This window comes from Pinus tabuliformis, chromosome Q, assembly GCF_031772625.1.
Source record: "Pinus tabuliformis cultivar Carrire ecotype Pingquan chromosome Q, CPIR1, whole genome shotgun sequence".
In the NCBI taxonomy this organism is placed as follows: domain Eukaryota; kingdom Viridiplantae; phylum Streptophyta; class Pinopsida; order Pinales; family Pinaceae; genus Pinus; species Pinus tabuliformis.
The window spans coordinates 934187528-934205808 of NC_142296.1; the positions used below are offsets into that span (position 1 = coordinate 934187528).

The 18281-nt window shown below is 36.5% G+C and overlaps 1 protein-coding gene and 1 pseudogene across 2 annotated transcripts in view; one reads left to right on the top strand and one right to left on the bottom strand.

The window, feature by feature from the left end:
* LOC149222529 (transcription initiation factor IIB-like) overlaps positions 1–12104 on the bottom strand; it is a 200645-nt gene extending 188541 nt beyond the window's left edge. The window contains exons 1-4 of one of the 2 annotated variants that reach the window (XM_089385502.1): positions 11493–12104; positions 11313–11337; positions 10485–10614; positions 9922–10052 (exon numbers count right to left, since the gene is read on the bottom strand). In XM_089385502.1, the coding sequence (XP_089241628.1) occupies positions 9922–10052; positions 10485–10614; positions 11313–11337; positions 11493–11842 (636 nt within the window). In that variant the 5' untranslated portion in view covers positions 11843–12104. The remainder of the gene's footprint in view (positions 1–9921; positions 10053–10484; positions 10615–11312; positions 11338–11492) is intronic. The other variant, XM_089385501.1, reaches the window with a different exon arrangement.
* On the top strand, positions 1868–3583 carry LOC149222531 (cycloartenol-C-24-methyltransferase pseudogene; annotated as a pseudogene).
* Positions 12105–18281: the final 6177 nt, after the last annotated feature.

Consider the following 18281-nt stretch of genomic DNA (forward strand, 5'->3'; position numbering starts at 1 on the left):
ACCCAAGAAGGGTCATTCTTCTTGATATCTTCTCATTATTAGATTCTCTTGACTCCATCTTTGACATTGTTATTTGCATCCATTAATCGCTATTCTATTCTTTTTCTTTTAGAAAAGCAATTCATTCGTTGGGGTTACTAATGATCTCACATTGTTCCTTATTGTTTATGCCCCAATGAGTTTTAGAGGAGCCCCCTCAAAGTCGAAGGAGAGCTGCCCTAAAGAGGCAAGGTAGTTCACTAAGGTGACAATGGCTGACCTACCCAAGTTCCCCTTAGGTCGTACAACTGCGACGTGGGTTGGAAATTTCATCACTTTAACATACAATTTGAGCGTCAACATTTTATTTTAGCGCCATTGTTGAAGATAAAGCTCAATAAACCCGGTATTTCAACAAAAATTGTGGGTGTGTTTCGACTTCACGAAGGAACAAATCCCTTGATCCTTATACTATTTACATACTTTGTTGGATGTAGAGGTGAGCACATCCAACAACTATGAAGGCTCAAAAAGCAAGCTATTTTTGGCGACTCTATCAGGCATTTCCTGAGGTATGATCAGTATTTATTGCTTATTTTTCTTTCAACCTTGCTTTGAAATCTTACATTTGTAGAAAGGATGGAGCTTCCTTCCTAGTTAGCAGAGTGCTATTCTCTAGTGGACTCTTCTGGCATGAAGGGTTTTCCCTATGACCATATAGTTGGGACGAAGGATTGATCTATCTTTTATGGATATGGGGATTCAGTTGTGGAATACCTTTCTGCATTCATCGGATATTGCAAGAGCTTGAAAGGGTTTGCACAAAAATAGTTTGAAATCCTCCCCAAACACACACTTAAATCTTTTGCAGAGCTTCTGAAAGCATTTTGTGCATGCTAGGATTATGATTCAGGAGGTTGGCTTACCCATGTCCAAGAAATAAAAAAGTATGTTCTGCACAAAATATAATTGAGGACAATCCCCAGCCACCTATGGAAGAAACAGTCCTAGTGTAGAAGAGGGGAAAGCCAGCCATGTGACAAAGTTTGAACATGACGATATCATCACAGGATATCAAATCTATGATGATGTGCAACTGGATAGCAGAAAATTTATTGTGCAGAACCTGCCTCGGGCTACCTAGTACCTTATAGTTGTTGCATGCTTGTGCAGTCACACACTATCTTATGATGAGTATGCTTATAACTGTAATTTACTACTACCTCCATCTCTGCTACCTTTGCAGTTCTAACTTCTAGGTAAACTGAGTAAGCTGCTACCCTTGAAAATGGATGGGGCAAGCACTATTATTTTCCTTTCATTAGGCAGGGAATCACATTTTGAATCAGGCAAGCACTATTATCTGTCAGGACCTCAACCATGGTCAGGAGAGGACAACAATCTCGAACGGCTGTCTTGAATGGCAGAAAAAGTCGTTGATGATGGTGATATAATCCAAACAAAGGATGAGATCCCAAATCTAAAAATAGATGGCAGCAAAAAAAACTGCAGATTTGTTGGAGTTTAGAGATCTGGACAGCAATTATACAAACCCACTGCAGGAATATATTGACAAACCATGTAACAACTCATCATGGTTTGCAGGTTTACTGGAAAACATTGTTGTTTTGCAAGTGCCTAGATGCATTTTCAGCTTGTTGCTCACAAAAAATTCAGCATACAAGCAGCTGATTTTCAGTGTCTCTATTTGATATAGTGATTAAGCATAGAGGAAGAAGGAAATGGAATAATGCATCCATGAGGTGGTTAACTGGCTTTTTTATTTTACTAAAAAATGTCACTTCAAGTCACAGTAAGCTAGTAGATGAATATGTCCACTTGAACAGTGGTTGCAACAATTTGTTTCTTTGGTAGTTGCTCAAGTACAATGACGAGATTCCAGGGTATTCACATTGCCCCAGGTGGAGCACATCTACCACAATTGGATCAAACCATTACCACCATTTTAACAAGGGTACTTTTTGGAAAATTTCTGCAAAATTACCTCACTTAGTGATACAGTTCTAGGAAATGTGAAGTCCATGATCGCATGGCTATTTGTGGTATCTAGTCTTTGGAGTGAACAAAGTTGGGATGGTTGCCACACTTGCTTGTATTTTTTAGGTCTCGAGGCTTTTGAAGATTACAGCCTGTAAGAAAAGAGTTAGTTTTCAGCATGTTTTGACAAGGATCAAATCTGCTAGCATGATGCATTCTCGACCTTTCTTGCAGACTTAATCAATGCAGCATAAACAGCGCCCCTTTCTATCTTGTTTTGGTGTTTAGAACTTGCTAACGAAAAAAAAAATTGCAAGAAGGTCATTTGAAGTGGACGCAAGCAGCTCAGAACCAATTCAATACGAGCAAGGAAGTTCAAGAGTCAAGTTGAAGCCATCAAAATTCAGAAAGATATCTCTCAATCCTCCAAAAAGTCGTGTTGACATTACTAATGGCAACTTCATATCAACTTTCTCAACTTTGCAAACTCAAAATCTGGATATAAAATCTAAAATGGAGTGTCACAATCTAGTTTCAAGACTCGAAATACATTTAACCATACTAGAATTGTACTAAGATCCCGTGACAGAACTTTTTGAAAGAAAAATCAGGTTGATCATTTTATAATTTATTCTCATAGATTCAGATATTGTAGTGATTGATGACCTTGGTAATGTTTTTGAAAACTTCCTAGATTTTCACATGTCTTAATTTCCAAAATAATAAGGGTCAAGCTCCCAATTGGGGCTTCATTTTAGTGAAGGGAATAGATGAGGCTATTTCAAGGGCAAAAGCCATTTAGGACCTTTTTGGAGAATGTTTCGGAGGTCTATGATTCTATGTTCATGAAAGCTACTCGGATGCTTGGAGATCAAATTAGTGCCTTCTGAATTAGAAAATCTTCTAGCTTTAACTAAAGCTGGAACCATAAGTGGAAAAATTGGCGAGGAGGAGCTTAACAGGCAACGGGGGCTTTACAAAAGTTATGATTCTGTCAAGGCAGACTTCACTGAGACGTCTTTCCCAAACAATACTTTTGAAATTTGATGCAGTTTATGCAACTGAGGCTACTTATCATGTATTGGATGTAGTTGGTTGCTAAAAGGAGTATTGAAACCTGGCCAACTGTTTGCAACGTATGAACGGTGCATGACTGACTCTTTTGACCCAAATAATGAAGAACACCAAAAGATTTAGGGAAAAAATTGAACTTGAAGCTCTTAAATTCATTGGATCTAAGGTACTCTTTGAAGAGATCCTTAGTCTTATCAACAATTCCATGGCATGCACCACTAGATATAAGCCATTTCTATCTAAGCAGTTTTCAACTCACAGCCCTTAGTCACTTGTTGACAAGAAATATGGTTAGAATAACTGAATTCCACACTAAAAGGCAATGAAAAAGTATCCTCATTTTTGGAGAAAATTGCAGCAAGGCAAATGGTTAGAATAACTGAATTCCGCACCAAAAGGCAATGAAAGGGTATCCTCATTATTGGGGAAAATTGCAGCAAGGCTCGTTGAAGGGGACAGGAAAGAGAATTTTACACCTATGTACTTTTCTAGGTCCGAAAGGCGAAAACCTTTGAATGAAAACCAATCATAAGATTGAGCACATTTTTCACAAGATTGGAGACAAGAACAAATGTTGAATTGAAGCTACTCAAAGCATGTATACATCCTCCTTTTCGTGTTCACTCATTTAAAATGTGACGGCAAAATTTGAAGGTGTATCCCCTTGGGTGAGCCACAAAATCGATCCCAGCATAAATAATAATAGAACTCCAAATCTCGAGGTTCTATGCTGGGTTGAGAATTCAAGATGGTATTGGTGGCAGCAAAACACATGAACAAGACTCTTCCAACGCCAATTTGCAACAAGAGTTGTGGGAGGAAATAGTCACTACTACTTGTTATCTTGTAAATTGAACACCATCAATTGCAATAAATTGTAAAATCCCTGAAGAGGTAGGGATGGGTTATCCCTACGATTATTCAAATTTAAAAATTTATGGTTTTGAAACTAATGCTCTTACTCCTAAGAATCAGCATTCTAAGTTAGACCCCAGATCGAAGAAAGATATATTTGTTGATTATGATGGTGTAGCTAAAGAATGTAGACTATGGAATACTGCCCACAAAATCATCATTAGCAAAGATGTAACATTTAATGAATCTCCTCTCATTAGATCAGAGAGTGTAGAAGTTGATTTGAAATAGGAATAGGTACCATTAAATCAAACAATTTAGTTGGAGATGCAACCATCTACAATCAGAAGGAAGCAAGAAAAAGCTTTTGATGATAAAAAATTGTAAATGCGGAGGATATTTAGGAAAATGTGGAAATTCCACAACCAACACCAAAAAGATCTACAAGAAAAAAAGTATATTGATTTTATTTCATTTATTGCTTTGGTTATTGGCAATGGGGATCCTTCTTGTTATCATCAAGCAATAGATGATATCAATAATGCCAAATGGAAGGTGGCAATGAAAGAAGAAATAAATGCCTTACAGAAAAACAAAACTTGGGACCTGATAGAACTTCCTAAAGATAGAAAGGTTGTTGGATGAAAGTGGGTCTCAAAATTGAAAAAGGGTGTTAATGGTAATGTTGAAAGGTATAAAGCCAAACTGGTCACAAAGGGATATTTTCAGATGGAAGGTACAAATTTCCATGAAATTTTTTCGCCAGTTGTTAAACTTGTAGTTGTTCATATTGTGTTGGCACTAGTCGCTTTGCTTGATTTGGAGTTAAAGCAATTATATGTTAAAACAACACTTTTACATGGATATTTGGATGAGGAGATATTCATAGAACAACTAGAAGGTTTTGTGCAAAATTGCAGAATAAGGTTAGTTTGCAAACACAAGAAATTATTGTACAACATAAGGTGGTCTCCGAGGAAATGCTACAAGAAGTTTGATTCCATCATGATGAGCCAGATTTATACCAAAAGTGAATATGACTATTTGTGTTTACTTCAAAAGTTTGAATTGTATTATTCATTATCTTGGTGTTATATGTTAATGATATGCTTGTTGCAAGCAAAAGCATGGATGAGATCAACAAGCTGAAGGATCAGATGGCTAAGACATTTAGCATGAAAGATCTAGGAGCAACAAAATGGATCTTCAGCATTGAATTACACAAAGAAAAAATATGGTAATTATTAGGTTTTCACAACAAAAGTATGTTGAAAGAATACTTGTGAAATTCGAGATGAATAATGTAAAACCCGTAAATATCCCTTTCTCTTCCCATTTTATAAGGATTATACGTTTCATATACCATATGTTAATGCAATAGGAAGCTTGATGCATGCGATGGTATGTATCAAACCAGATATTTCACATGCAGAGGGTGTTGTCAGCAGGTACATGGCAAATCCAGGAAGAGAACATTGGAATGTAGTGAAATGGGTGGGTTTTTCGATATCTTAGAGGCACAAGTGATTATTGCATCACCTTTAATAGTAGTAGTGAATTTGTACACGGTAATGTTGATTCAAATTTTGCAGGTGATTTGGACAAGAGGAGATCTACTTTAGGTTATGTCTTTACTCTAGCAGGAGGATACATTAGTTGGATGTCAAAGATTCAAGAAACAATTGCTTTATCCACTACTGAGACAAATTATATCGTTGTTGGTTGAAGGGTATTTTGGGTGAGCTTGGATGGATGCAAAACAATGTCGCTGTATTTTGTGATATTCGAAAAAATATTCATTTGGCTACAAATCCAGTTTATCATAGTAATACTAAGCATATTGATGTTAAGTACTATTGATATTAAGTACTATTTTGTAAGACAAGTCATTGATGGAGGTGGAATGGATCTTAAAAAGGTCCACACAAAAGAAAATTGCGCAAACATGTTTACAAAACCAATGTTGTTAAAGAAGTTGCAATGGTGTTAGACTTCTCTTGGCTTACAAAAAACGTGATGAATGGGCCCAAGTAAGGTATCAAGTAGATTGTTATCAAGGTGAAGGCAACAATTAATTAAAAGAAAATGTAAAAACCCAAAATTCACTTAGATAAATATTTGGTGGTTCGTTTAACAGTGTTTAATGGTGTTGGTTTCCAAAACCAACAATTTGTATAACAAATGTAATTTTGCCAAAATAGATATATCAAAGCAGCCCAAGAGAGAGATTGGAGGTGGTTGTAAGTCTAAAGGTGATTGTTCATCTTAGATAATAAAATACCTTACCATGCCCCATGGAAATAGATATATCAAAGCAACCCAAGAGATTGGAGGTGGTTGTAACTTGTAAGTATAATTATGATTGTTCATCTTAGATAGTAAAATACCTTACCTTGCCCATGGATGTTTCCTGGTAAACTGTCAAAGTTTCACCACTTAAGTTGAGTGTTATTCTCAATCTTGTCATTATTTCTCTGTTCTTGTTAATATTTTACAAGCTTTCAAATACCAACTCTGACAAAAAGTGATGGCTTTAAACTGCATTGACAATATAAAAAGCGATGGCTTTAAACTGCATTGACAATACAAAAAGTAATGGCTTTAAACTGCATTGACAATTGCAAGGGGTTGTAAATCTGCTATACCATTTCAGTTCTTTATAGTGTTTATTTCCAAATAGGATATGAGAGATGAGAGCCAAATTAAGAAGTATGTCAGTGGCAGCACTATATAACTTTTGGTAATAAATTAGAAGACAGGAACAAAGTTACAGAATTAAGAAAGCCAAAAGTGTAATAACCCTTCCTGACCCTTGCGTTGTATATGTATATAAGAGGACATTGAGGCTGGGGTGTCTCTGGAAGTATCCGCATGGTTAGGCCGGTGGTCCGAGTATTAAATGATAATGCCATAGCACCTGTGTAAACAATGTACACATGATATTTAGGCTGGTGAGCCAGAATTATACTATGGGCTTGTGTGCCCATGTAGATGCTAAATAGATTGTGGGACCAGTGTGCCCGAACACGTATAACTTTAATTGCTAAAGTGGTCGGAGAGCCAGATTGTACTTATTTTGTACAAACATTATAATAATAATAAAATAAGGTTGGAGACAGAGCCCACTCTACATAAAGAGTATGGGGGGTGCAACATCAAGGCAAAAAGGCAACAGTCAAGATTTGGTGACGTGTGTGCACCCTGGGGCCACGTGGCTTCAAGAAGTGCCACTTGGCTAGTGAAGGTCATGCATTATAAAGGGAGTGTGGGTTCTTGTTATAAGGGGGGTATTAATATTATAAATTATTAGTATTATGATGATTATGTGTTATTATTATGCATTATGATTTATGCATGGAAGGATTCAAACCTAAGTTGCACGATATGTGGAAATGGGTACGAGTTTTTGAAACGGGTACGAATACGAAAAGTGACCCCCCCCCCCCAAATTTTGGAAACGGGGAAACGCAATATATATATGTATATATATATAAGGACATTTAAGAAATATGTGCAATCATAAAGCATACTTGATACATTATAATTTATTACATTATGATTAAATTGTCCAATGTCAATGCATAGACTATAAGTCTCTAAATTTACATCACATTTACTCATGAATGATCACATAATGAAAATACCAATATCCAAAATCAACCACGAGAAATTTCTAGTTTCTTGTCTCGTGTTTGATTGGGAGTCTCTTCTTACATAGTTAAACGACCTTAGTGCTCTTGATTAAATACAAGTCCCATACCCTAGTACCCTAGGTGGTCTTGATTATTGGGAGTCTCACCTGCATAGAGGGCTTGGTTCTCTTAATTAATACAAGTTCCATACCCTAGTACATGACAAAATCCAATGGAAACATTGCAATCCCCCCAATCCTGAAATCCTGAAAAAATGATAAGTCTGCTGGATTTTGAGTGAGATCTAAAATTCTACTCTCCATATGAAATCCAATGAGGGCGAACATAGGCTTGAACATTAGGTTGCCCCACTCAAAAAAAATTGCTTCCAATCTTCAATAGCTCTCTGTATCACTCCTGAATTGGTAGGGAGCGAAAATAATAAAAAAAGCAAAACGAAAAATCCAAAAAAAAATTGAAAACAAAAAACAAAAAAAAGGTCACTTTATCGCTAAAACGTGGTTGTACGACCTAGAAACGCGTTTCAGGCCGTACGAGCCACGTTTCCCCCACATGAAATGAAGTGCAGCCTAAAACATGTTTCCAGGCCATACCAAACGCATTTCCGTACCGTTTCTGCTTAGAAACGAGCTCAGGCCCAGCATTTCCTACAACATATAGATTCAAACAGTGCAGGAAATAGATGAGTGATTATGGGTTGGGAATTCGGATATAAAATTTGTTGATTACTCAGTCCGAGTGACAGCTAGTGAGTCTCGAGTTGGACTTTGAACCTAGTTATGATGGTTTTAGAGCTCGGTGCTATGTTTCTGGGAACCCTGGTGGTTCCAGGAGCTTGGTGGCTCCGAGGGTTGTTGGCCTTGGTTATGGTTTGGTGCCATGGAGTTTTGGTTAGTAACTCCGTTGGAGATAACTAGTGACTCCTTGTTGGGACTCTAGAATCAACTGTGGGGATCTTGGTTCAGTTGTTTGGCACTTGGACACCGCGCAGCAGCGGATCTCCTGGAGACTCTCTTGGCCAACCTTAAGTCACCTTGGAAGGTGGGCACCACCAAGGGATTAGGGTTGCGCCACTTGGGTGTCTGTCAAGGGGACATGAGCCTGTAGTTGGAGACTAAGGGTATTAGGGTTGGTGTCGAGGCCAGGGTTTTGGTTGTTATTGGACCATTGTTGCCTATGGAGTTGTTGCCCTAGCTCGAGGGTGACCAATGGCTGAGATTATGAGCCACTCGGTCCACGACTATGAGGAATATGGAGAGTCCACAGTAAGTCGGATCTTCTTTATTAGATAAGTGCCTCAATTCTCTCTATGGTTGTTTATATATGAATTATGTTTAATTTATGGTTGCTTATCTTCAGATAAGTGTTTTGTGCGCAATGATATATTTTATGGGCATACTTAATGTGTTTCTACATGTCCTATCAATAAACCCTAGAATGGGTGATTATGGTATTGTGATAGTATACCATGCATTTCTGTATAAATTATCTCACAATAAACCCTAGTTGTGTCTGATATAGATATACATAATTTGTGATAATGCCACTGCACATTTTGTTATCCGTTATAAATATGGTCACTGGCTAATTATGGCAAAATAAAATAATTGGTTAATTACTGCATGGTACAAGATGAGTACTACTTGTCATTATTGTTATTAATATTGTCTTGGTCACTGGCTAATTATGGCCGAAATTTTGGTTGATTACTGCATGGTACAAGATGAGTACTACTTGTCATTATTGTTATTAATATTGTCTTGGTCACTAGCTAATTATGGCAAAATAATTGGTTAATTACTGCATAGTACAAGATGAGTACTACTTGTCATTATTGTTATTAATATTGTCTGATTATGCTGGTAAATAGGCAATATGTATATATGTTAATTAAATGTTACCAAGTACAAGGTTAAGAAGCTTCCACGGAATACTGACATTACTCAAATTTTGTTGTAGCGTTGCCCGACTGGCGCGCAGGGACATTATAGAAAGCATTCTCAATGAATAGAAAGCATTCTCAATGATTCAAACTTTTTCGTTAAATGTATGAGACACACTAACAGCTGCTAGAATTTAGTTTGGTGGTAGGAAAAAAGAGAGGAATTAAACCAAAAGGAAAGCCCACAATATCTATAGAAGGAGTTAAGAGTGATATGTTTTAGAATTTTATCTCTTGGAACACAAATAAAACGGATAAATATCTTTTCTTTCTTTATGACTCTTATTCTTGCAAAAATACAAGTGCCATACCAATAGAGTGATATGTTTTAAACGCTTATCTCTTATAACACAAGGGAAATGGATAAATATCTTTCCTTTCTTTATGACTCTTATTCTTGCAAAAAGACAAGTGTCATACCAATAAATCTGCTGCATGAATTGTGCCCATGTCCATTGTTATTCCCATTTCTTCCTCTAATTGTTTTACAATAAACTTTGTTGCACGACCTATTTCTCGTTTAGTTGCACCATTAGCTGCACAACAAATCTCTGCAGTCAAAAGAAAAAGTTCCTATTATGGCATGATATTTTAAGTACTCAAATATGTGGATGGAAAATTTTCATTCATTCGAAGCAATCTAGTGTGAACGGCCAGCAGATATCTCAAACTGAATGATCTATCAAGAAAACCACAAGCAAAAAAATTAAATTATTTTTAAGTACAGACTACAGACAAACCATTCTAAATCCCTAGTCCTTCTCGGAAATGAAACAGCTACATTAAAATAAGAATTTACCATTCATATTACATTATTTTGAATTCATGTACATCTAAAAATCTACTCTTCTTATCAAAAATGTTCTCCTTTACAACTTAAAAGCACAGGAATCTTGAGGTTGTCATTCTCCTGCATTACTAATTCAAGGGAAGTGCCAGGAAAGCAAATGGTGTAGTTATGGCCAAAAATAGCTAGTATGCACCTTTGAATGTTCGGGGCTTGTCCTCCTGCCTGCAAGCTATGTATAAGCAAGCTGCTATCATTGAATCTTGACTTCTTCCTCGTATAGATTTGATATCTTCCACCTTCTTGTATATTTCACTAGCTCGATCCTTAATTAAAAGCAAAGCACTCATGCTAAATTAATAAAACTTTTTAAAAATGAAGTATGCATTACAGTGATTGGAAGGAAGACTCTCAAGGACAATGTTTTCTATAGTCGGGAATCCATGGTGTTCATAAATTAAGAAACATGAGACTTCGCTTTCTTATTACATTCTTCACGCACTTTCAAGGTAATGCCTTGAAGCAACATAAGTACATCACAATTTACCACAGGACAACCAAAAAAGGCAAAGTTCCAAAGGTAAGCTCATAATTCCCATTATTATGACTGGATGCTCAAGTGCTCAGGCAGGTATAGTCTGCTTGCTTGAATTCAGATTTTGGACTTGTTTGAGTTTAGCTTGTTTTGGATCAGATTCTTCTGTCGAAGTTAATCAATGCAGTTACCACCAAACCCCTTTCCTGGGTAGACTATTCGATCTCAGTTGTCATGTGGTATGGTTGGAAATTGGCAACAATGAGATTTCTATTTTCAATACTACATTAGTAACTTTCTAAATGCAAAAGTATTTATATGTTATTAGGGTTTGATATGACAAAATAGTTTGAATTTCTCTCTAATTGGTTATAAACTGAAAACCTAAACATTGAGGCTGTTTTTGGTATTTTATTTATGTGCAGTACATATATAAAAGCTTGGTTGCAGTTTGGGTGAAAAATGCGAAGAAGGCGCTTAGCAATGAACCTTGATTGTGCTGACAAGACCCAACCTACAAAATTGATAGATGAGAGGAATCCATGAGGAAGGAGGAAAAGGGCATGTGCAAGAACAAATAAAACACAGATAATCTAGTCAAGTTATATGGTGTAGTGAATAATTAGGGGAAATTGATTAGTACAGTAAAGCAAACGAAAAATGGAGTACCGATCTGCCATAGTGGCAATAGTGGCGAATGCAGTAAGCAGATTGCGGTCTGAATTGGTTCCCCTGTTTTGCCAGCGGCCGAGAAGAGACACGTCAGTGTTGGATGCATTGCCTTTGGCAATGAGCGTTGTAAGGGCGACCTGGTTCCCCAATAAAGGATTGCTTGCCTCTCCAACTCTGTTTGGATCCGCACCCGACTGCTCTCCAGAGAAAGTCCTCCACTCCGATGACTCGTCCACAGAATGAGCTTCCAACACCAACCCGCAATCCATGCACACTGTGTCTCCTGCCGATTGATCAAACACCACCTCTGTCATTCGCTTACAATCCGAGCAATACGGCTTATCCATCTTCCTTTCTTACCTCAATGAAATGGAATGGATGGCTATACACCCTTTCAGAGCAGGGCAGGGCAACGCCGACAGTGCCTCCCATCCCATAACAACTCGTAACAGACTAAAAACAGTTACACCACGGTCGCTGCACCACCCCACATCATGCCGTTACCAAATATAATATTCGTGCATTCCTTTCTCCTTTGCTTCGGTCACCTGTTTTCGCCCATTTTTCTCTTTTATTGATTTTCAAAGGAAACCAAACCCAGTTCGAAAATTAACATATTATTTCTTTAAATACGACAGACCAAGGAGTTCGTAATTAAAAAGTGATTTGGGCTCTCTATCAAAATCCAATAGTTGCCACTGTTGAGATGTTATAAGTTTATAAGTTGTTTTCATCGGTGGGAGTGTTTGTTTGCATTTTTCTAAGTTAACGTATTTTATTACACGTGTGAAACTTATCATAATCTAGTTAATTTTGCACGTGTGAAACTTATCATAACTTAGTTCTTAATTTTTTTAGTCAATATATTACTACAAGGTAGGTTTGAATTTAGATGAAGATGTTTTTGTTTTTTTTGTTTATTTAATGAATTGAATTGGTAGACCTAAGGAGACTTAGGATTGAGTCTGTGGGACTATTACTATACTTTGAGCCTAGTGCAATTGCCTACAAGCCTCGCTAGACAAGTAAACCAAGTTTCGAATCTAGGCAGGGCCCCTATATTAGTTGGCAAATGCCTTCTGGTGTGGGACATGCATGGTTTAGCCTAGCATGATGGAAAAGTTATCAAACTCACTCCTCACTAATCAAGTTATGACCCTCTGACAAGGGATGTATTTTTTAAAGGAAAATTTTGTATATTTATAAATGGCATTTCTATTAAATTTATAAAAGACCATTCAATGTATCTTTTTTTTCAGAAGAAAAACTTTCTATTAAGATAAAAAGATGTTACATAAACATGCACCCCGCATATGTGTCAACATATAACCCTAAATACATTACAGGGAGAATCCATACATTGCATAATGGCCATAACATCATCCCATACAACAGGGAGCCACCCATTAATCAAGTAGACCAGGGACACATGCCTGCAAAAAAAGGACTCAAAGAGAAAAAGAGAGTTTGTCAAAAACCCAAAAGAAATGGGCATCAACGCATAACATCATCCCATTCAATGTATCTAACTCAAAGAGATTTATAACAAGTAGTAAGTTACCCAACAACAAGGGAGATTTATATAATCATAAAAGGTTATATCTTCATTATTATCATTTTTTAAAGAAATATTGTTCATATTTTATATTTTGTTTTTATATAAATTCATATCCTAAGGGATAGCTCAGTTGGTCGAGTTCTTGTTGCTAAGTACCTTGCCTATCAGGAGGTCGGGTCAAATCTCCTTAACGCCCTTAGGGTTAGGCCTTGCTAGTTTGGTCGGCGAGTAGATCCCTTCGAGTTGATCTACCTAGATTTTCTCGTGGATGTAATGGCCACTCAGTGTTTGTGAACCACCCTAATAGCTATATATATATATATATATATAATCAGCATAGATCCATCTTACTTCTAGATATACCATGTGTTAAAAGGGATCACATCCCTCAGGTGCAAATATTTCCTCAAGTATTTTTAATCTAAAAAAGGTTTTAACCTCGAAGGACTTGATCCCTCTTGACATATGATAAATCCAAAGCTAAGGTGGAGTTACATTGGTTCCTTGTGTGTGGGTCTCACATGTCAACTCCGTGTAGAGCACGAAAAAGAATTACACATATTGCCCATACAAAGCATCACACCATTGAAATGTTTTAACCACACATGCACACATATAAAGTTTATATTGTATATTTTGCTTATGATGTGTCACAACGATGTCTTTCACCTTAGTGCAAAGCCTTACTAGGTGACTAAGACAATGACTATCATAGGAGAGTCACAACAATAACCTTAGCAACTACTCCCCTCATTTTAGTTACAGACATAATCCAACACAAAAGAGACTTCCATGGTAGGTCTTAGGGATCAAATAACTCGGTCATACTAAGTTAAGAGTCCCTTAAGGATTTTATGGTGATTACTACTAAGAAATAAGATTAGGAAATTAGGTTTTAAGATGGAATTGAAGGTTATTTCTAGATTTGAGTTCAAACGATCCTATGGCTATTCTAAAGGCCTAGGGAAACCAATATGATCTCAAGGAAGATCTCACAATGTTGTAGTAAAGTAGCTTCTATAATATGAAATTGCAGCAATATATCAATTTAAAATAGAAATAGTAAACATCACTAGAATCTATAATAATAAAGTAAAAATAAGGGTTATGGTGTGTAAAATAGAGACTTAATTACAATAAATTTTATGTGATAGAAGAGACATAAGAACAAGAAAAACCATGTATGTTAGCACTAGAAAGAGGCTAAAAAATGACATTTGTTTTATATAACATACTACAAACACTTCCTAACCCTAGCGATATTATATTAAAGTTATTTAATGCTAAAAATGAAATATTTTGTTGTAGATAAACCCTAAATTGCCAAAAAAATAATAAAAATACAATGTTTTATAAAGAAGGTGATTGACAAAGGGAGAAGACTAATGTCTTTCTCATTCTATGGCATATGGAGTCAACGATCAACATTTTTGAAGAGGATTAAAGTAGAAATAGGTTTAAAGGCTAGGGAAAGTACAGTCACTTACCCTAGAGATTTGACCTGAAGCATCCTCAATCTTCAAGCGAGTGATAACGGAAAGAGCCCACTTTCTCTTTCCATAAAGTCTTGAAAGAAAGGTTTCTTTAAGAGGGACAACAAAAATTAAAATGCCATGCCCACTTGCTTAAAACTTAACAATACTATCCATAAACAATAACTAAGGTAAAATAAGTCCAGTTACTAGGTTTACCATGCATGCATCCAACCTTCATTAGTATCCATCCAAGAAAAGAAGACAATCTAAATCACAATTCCTCCTAATTAGATCACTCAACTTAGGCATCCATAATGAACTAGAGAGAAAAAATAATAATCAAGAAGTGTTTTGTCTCCATAATGTGTAATTTCTCAAATGAGATAACCACTCCCCTATCTATGAGGCAAACCAAACACTTTACCTCATTAGGCTAAGAATCCTTTAAAAACCCCTAAAAACATAATAATCCATGATACAATGTGGATAGGTCTCGTGTCGACACCCAAAAATGCGATCCAATTTGAAAATACAATGCTAAAAAATGAGAACATCCTCCAAAAGTGCCACATATGTGAGTGTAGAAGCCTCATAAAGGTGATGTCATCTTCAGAAGTAGATAAAGCTCCAAAAGTCATGTCTCTCCCTAAAAGCTGCAATATATCATCAAAAGGCCATGTCTCCTCATCACCAAATATAATAGGTTGACTCAAGCAAGTGCCCCATCAAGTGATACATCCCATAATATGTGCAATACCCTTTATCATCATCATGGCATCATCAAAGGGAAAGGCTCCATGACCTCCAAAGTGGTGTATGATCATCATCAAGTGTCATGTCACCAAGCCAAGCCTCAATATCGTTAAAGGGTGCAATATCATCGATGGGATTCATACCCTTATAAAGCTCATCCATGCAATGTTGTAGCTTCAAGGTGTAATGCCCATGGTCAAATGTGTCATGGAGTGTATCTAACAAGGTGCCAAGTCATCACATGGTCCAACACTCATCATCAAGTCTCCAACACCCTCCAAAAGGGGTGTATCATCATCATGACATATGTGAGAAGCATCATTAATGTCCTTTAAAGGGCCATGTATATGCATGTATCATCATCAAGCATGCCTCAAGGAGTCAAGTAGAATCAACCATCGTACATATGATAATTAATGTAACATAAAAAAGTGAAACATATTTAATGCAAAAGCCACATAAGTCGATCACATTAGGTATCTTATTAAAACTTCACACTAGGTGATGGCCTTATGCAAATTGCCAAATTTTGGTATGGGAGGGTCATCAACTACCCCTATTAGGTGGTCCCAAATGACAAAGAAAAATAAGGCACCAAAGGGAGGAAAAATTCCTCGGCTAACCCTTTAATTTTAGGCATATGTGATAAGTAATATGGTTATGGGTTGACTTCATGAATGGTGTCACATAGGTTATGCAAGACCAGAATCCATGAGCACCTTTGTGGAGGAAGTGCTTTGTACCTGAGTTACTCTTTCCACCACTTAATTAGCCCGTTACTTTTCTTTATTTAGCTTGTTTTACAGTCTTTATTGACTTTTTTAAGTCCCCTTTTTAGTATAGGTAGTTCATTGCTCATAGGGGTTAGGATGTTCTATAAATCCCTTTTACTTTGACATATCATTATATGCATGGGACTAGGGGTGATGGTCTCAAATGAGGGGATAGAGCTCAAGCTAACTTAGCTCTTGGTTGTGATTCATCCCTTGATTCATTTTGAATTTTAACATTTATCACATGTATTTTTATTCTTTCTTACAACTACATCAACCTTATAGCATTTGCAAGCCCCTTCTTCTCATAGGATTAGACAAACAAGGAACCAATACGAGTGATTGACAATTACCAACTCGAAAGAAGGGAGAATGGAGAAAGGGGTAAGTGGAATGTCAAGTATAGAGGGATATGGACACACTATTTCTATCTAGGCCTCCTATTTGTGCCCCTCATAGACAAGGAAATAAAATCCCTAACGTGGTTACACTTGACTAAAAGGAATTGATGACCACTAAGGTGAAATAAGGAAACAAGCATAACTTATAGGCATCATTATTCATCCTCTCCCTTCAATTCATTATCCTTACTCAAATTCCTACTGCATTAAATGTAAACACTTTGTATGAAACAATAGCTAATGTACCTCATGTGTGTTGAACCACCACCATCAGATGAGTATGTTAATCAAGTGAATGAGATGAGCATGATATATATAAGAAGCATACGAGGGGTTTTTGTATGTGGAGAATGTTGGTCAACATCTCTACAATGTGGATCATGGAAGTATGATCTCACCTATGGAGGAATGAAGAATATGTGTAGCTACTAGCTAGAAATATGCATCATAGGAGAAAAAAATTATCCTATGGTTACCCATGTATCTAGATGGGTAACATTTGGCTCCAACTTAGGGACATGTGCTCACCATAGAGTGCATGAGAACCTCGACATCTCTAGTACTTCAAGACCTATAGCCTACATCACTCCAACTATCTTACTAGATTATACAATAAATTCATCAATGCACAAGTAATAGGGTGATAAAGTTGCCCTAAAATATGAAAGATTATAAAAATAAATAGGTAAATCCTAACCTACTATTATTTTACTTGTTAATTATCTATTTATTTACTTATTAGTGATTAAGATGCACAAAATCAACATGGTAGGAAAACAAATAAGGATGATATATCAAAATGCATAATACACAACCTACCTAATCCTAAACTAAACCATGCCTAACAACATTAGCCAAGTGCTAGTTTTAGCATAAACTTTAAGAAGTTGGCTACTAACTTGCATGGGAAAATTCACTCCATTAAGGTTGGATAAGTGAAAGAGTCAATTCCAACCTTTCCATGGATCTTATATAGATGAGGATCATCCTCAACTAGCGCAAGGTCTCCCTTTTCAGAACCCTCTTCTTGAATCTTATGATCAAAGAATTTTTAAGGTCTATGTTTTCTTCTTCTTCTTACCTTCTGATCATGAGCAATGCCCTTAGAAACAACATCAATGTATTCCCAAGTTTATTATGAATATAAGGTGATAAATCACCATCACTTATAGGGTATATATTACTCTCAAACCTAGCATTGTCCCTTTCTTTCAATCTTTTATCATTCATGACCCTTCTAGGACCAAATTTTTGCTAAGGAATTTCAAAGCTTAAAGGTTAAACTTTATCATTTTCATCAACACCCCCCTCTAAACAATATTGCCAATGCTTTCCTCATGGACACAAGGAAGGATGGAAAATTCCTTAACTTAGTCTTTCGTTGGTGTCATTGGATTAGTGAATATACGATGATTCACAATTTCTATGCTAATGTTGGATATCTAATTTATATGTTCCTTGATATCTTCAACTTCATATTTCATAATGGGCTCCTTGTAGAGGATAAATGGTTTTCCATCAAGGGTATAGATAGTGGCATAAGGAAAATCCATTTGTAAATTGTTGAAAGAAGTTGTCATTGATGTCAAAGGATGTCCAAGAAAAAGAGAATTTGATCCCCTTTATTTGAATGATTTTTTACTCCATTTACCTAACTCAAATTGGAGAATAACATAGATGGTTGGAAATTTATTCCAATATCTTTCCAACAATCTGTGGCACTCCCTCTAAGTCCTCATGGCTGAGGAGATATGATTTTTGAAATTTATTAATTATGTTGCCAGTGAGAAGTCAGCCCTAGCCAATGACGGTTTGGACCCTGATAT